The sequence below is a fragment of the Perkinsus marinus genome (assembly GCF_000006405.1).
Source record: "Perkinsus marinus ATCC 50983 genomic scaffold scf_1104296941004, whole genome shotgun sequence".
Taxonomy (NCBI): Eukaryota; Perkinsozoa; order Perkinsida; family Perkinsidae; genus Perkinsus; species Perkinsus marinus.
Window position 1 is genome coordinate 1 of NW_003212659.1, and position 1248 is coordinate 1248.

General features: G+C 50.9%; 1 protein-coding gene across 1 annotated transcript; it reads right to left on the reverse strand.

Annotated features, from left to right (window-relative positions):
- Nucleotides 1-188: 188 nt before the first annotated feature.
- Pmar_PMAR003913 (conserved hypothetical protein) lies at nucleotides 189-474 on the reverse strand (the record flags this gene model as incomplete). Its single annotated transcript, XM_002781909.1, has 2 exons — nucleotides 189-335; nucleotides 385-474. Coding segments are annotated over 2 exons (237 nt in total), but the record flags the coding sequence as incomplete, so codon positions are not given.
- Between the last annotated feature and the right edge of the window lie 774 nt (nucleotides 475-1248).

The window sequence follows — 1248 nt, forward strand, 5'->3', positions numbered from 1 at the left end:
CTCGTTCCCGTCTACCGAGGACAGCAAGCGTTTCATCATTGGCTCACTTGAGAGCTGTCTGAAAGTCTTTCACTGCTTCCTCGAGGTAAGCCAACTCCGCGCGAGCTTTACCACGTCGATGAAAGGCCTAAGTCCGAGGGAACTCAGGCACCGTATCACACGCGACGCGAACCGTGTCCTAGCCACACCTTCACATCCTTAGGATCCAACGCGATGGGTCTCTGAGCATCCTCTAGCCCTTCTCGAGGGCGGCGAAGCTTTAGCCGCACCAAGGCTCTATTGGACCATAGTACTGATACATCCGAGCGGAGACGGAGGGCCCTCGTATAATGCAACTGGATGACAACGGGATCGAATGCCGTCCAGCCAGTCCACATAACTCACCTCTGCTTCATCCAAGTCTCCCGAGGCGAAGCTCTCATTGCCTTTTATTTTCTCAGCCTCACACATGGCGTGCCTTTCTGCTGCCGACATAGCCTCAACTCGTTCGGAAGACAGACTCTGGTCGATTGCCAATGGAGCCTCTGCAGGTGCTACGCTGAAATGGAGCTGCTGTGCCTCCACGAGATACTCTGCCCAAATATTCTTTCCAAAGGGTCGCATCAATCGTCTCATGTTATGCTATCGGAGCGACTCATCCAACTATGATAAACGATGGTCTGGATTACCTCTCCTCCGTGTTGGTTACCTTAACGTCCACCGCATCGCACGCAGCTTCGACATTGAACCTGACCATTTTCGATCCCATTCCGATTGAGACCTGCAGAAGCAGAATAGACATACTCTGTAGCGCACGAACACCGCATCTTCAAGGGGGAACTAGGTAGGGCATAGAGGTTACTCGAAAGCCGAGACAAAACCTCGGCGATCGAGACTAAGTAGGATCATCGCTAGCTCATTCTGTCGAACTTAAGAAGTGTGATCATGATCAAGATTCATGATCTGCAGCTAGACTCTACTGGGATCGGAGCCGTCTTCATGTGACTCACTATGACGCAATACAATGATACGAAACTGCTAAGATTGAATCCGCTTCAAGCGAGAAGACTCTTCGGAAGAAACATTCATCACAAAGTCCCAATGGAGTTGATAGCGGATGGTTGAGACTGAGACCGTAACAGCAACAGTGGGGATGATATCTTGTAGCACCATCAGTGACTCACGCAAGCATCATTCCAAAACTCCGAACGTGTCCGCTGGAGTCCGCATATTATCAAATTCGTCGTCCTCCTCCAGGCTAGTCATCTC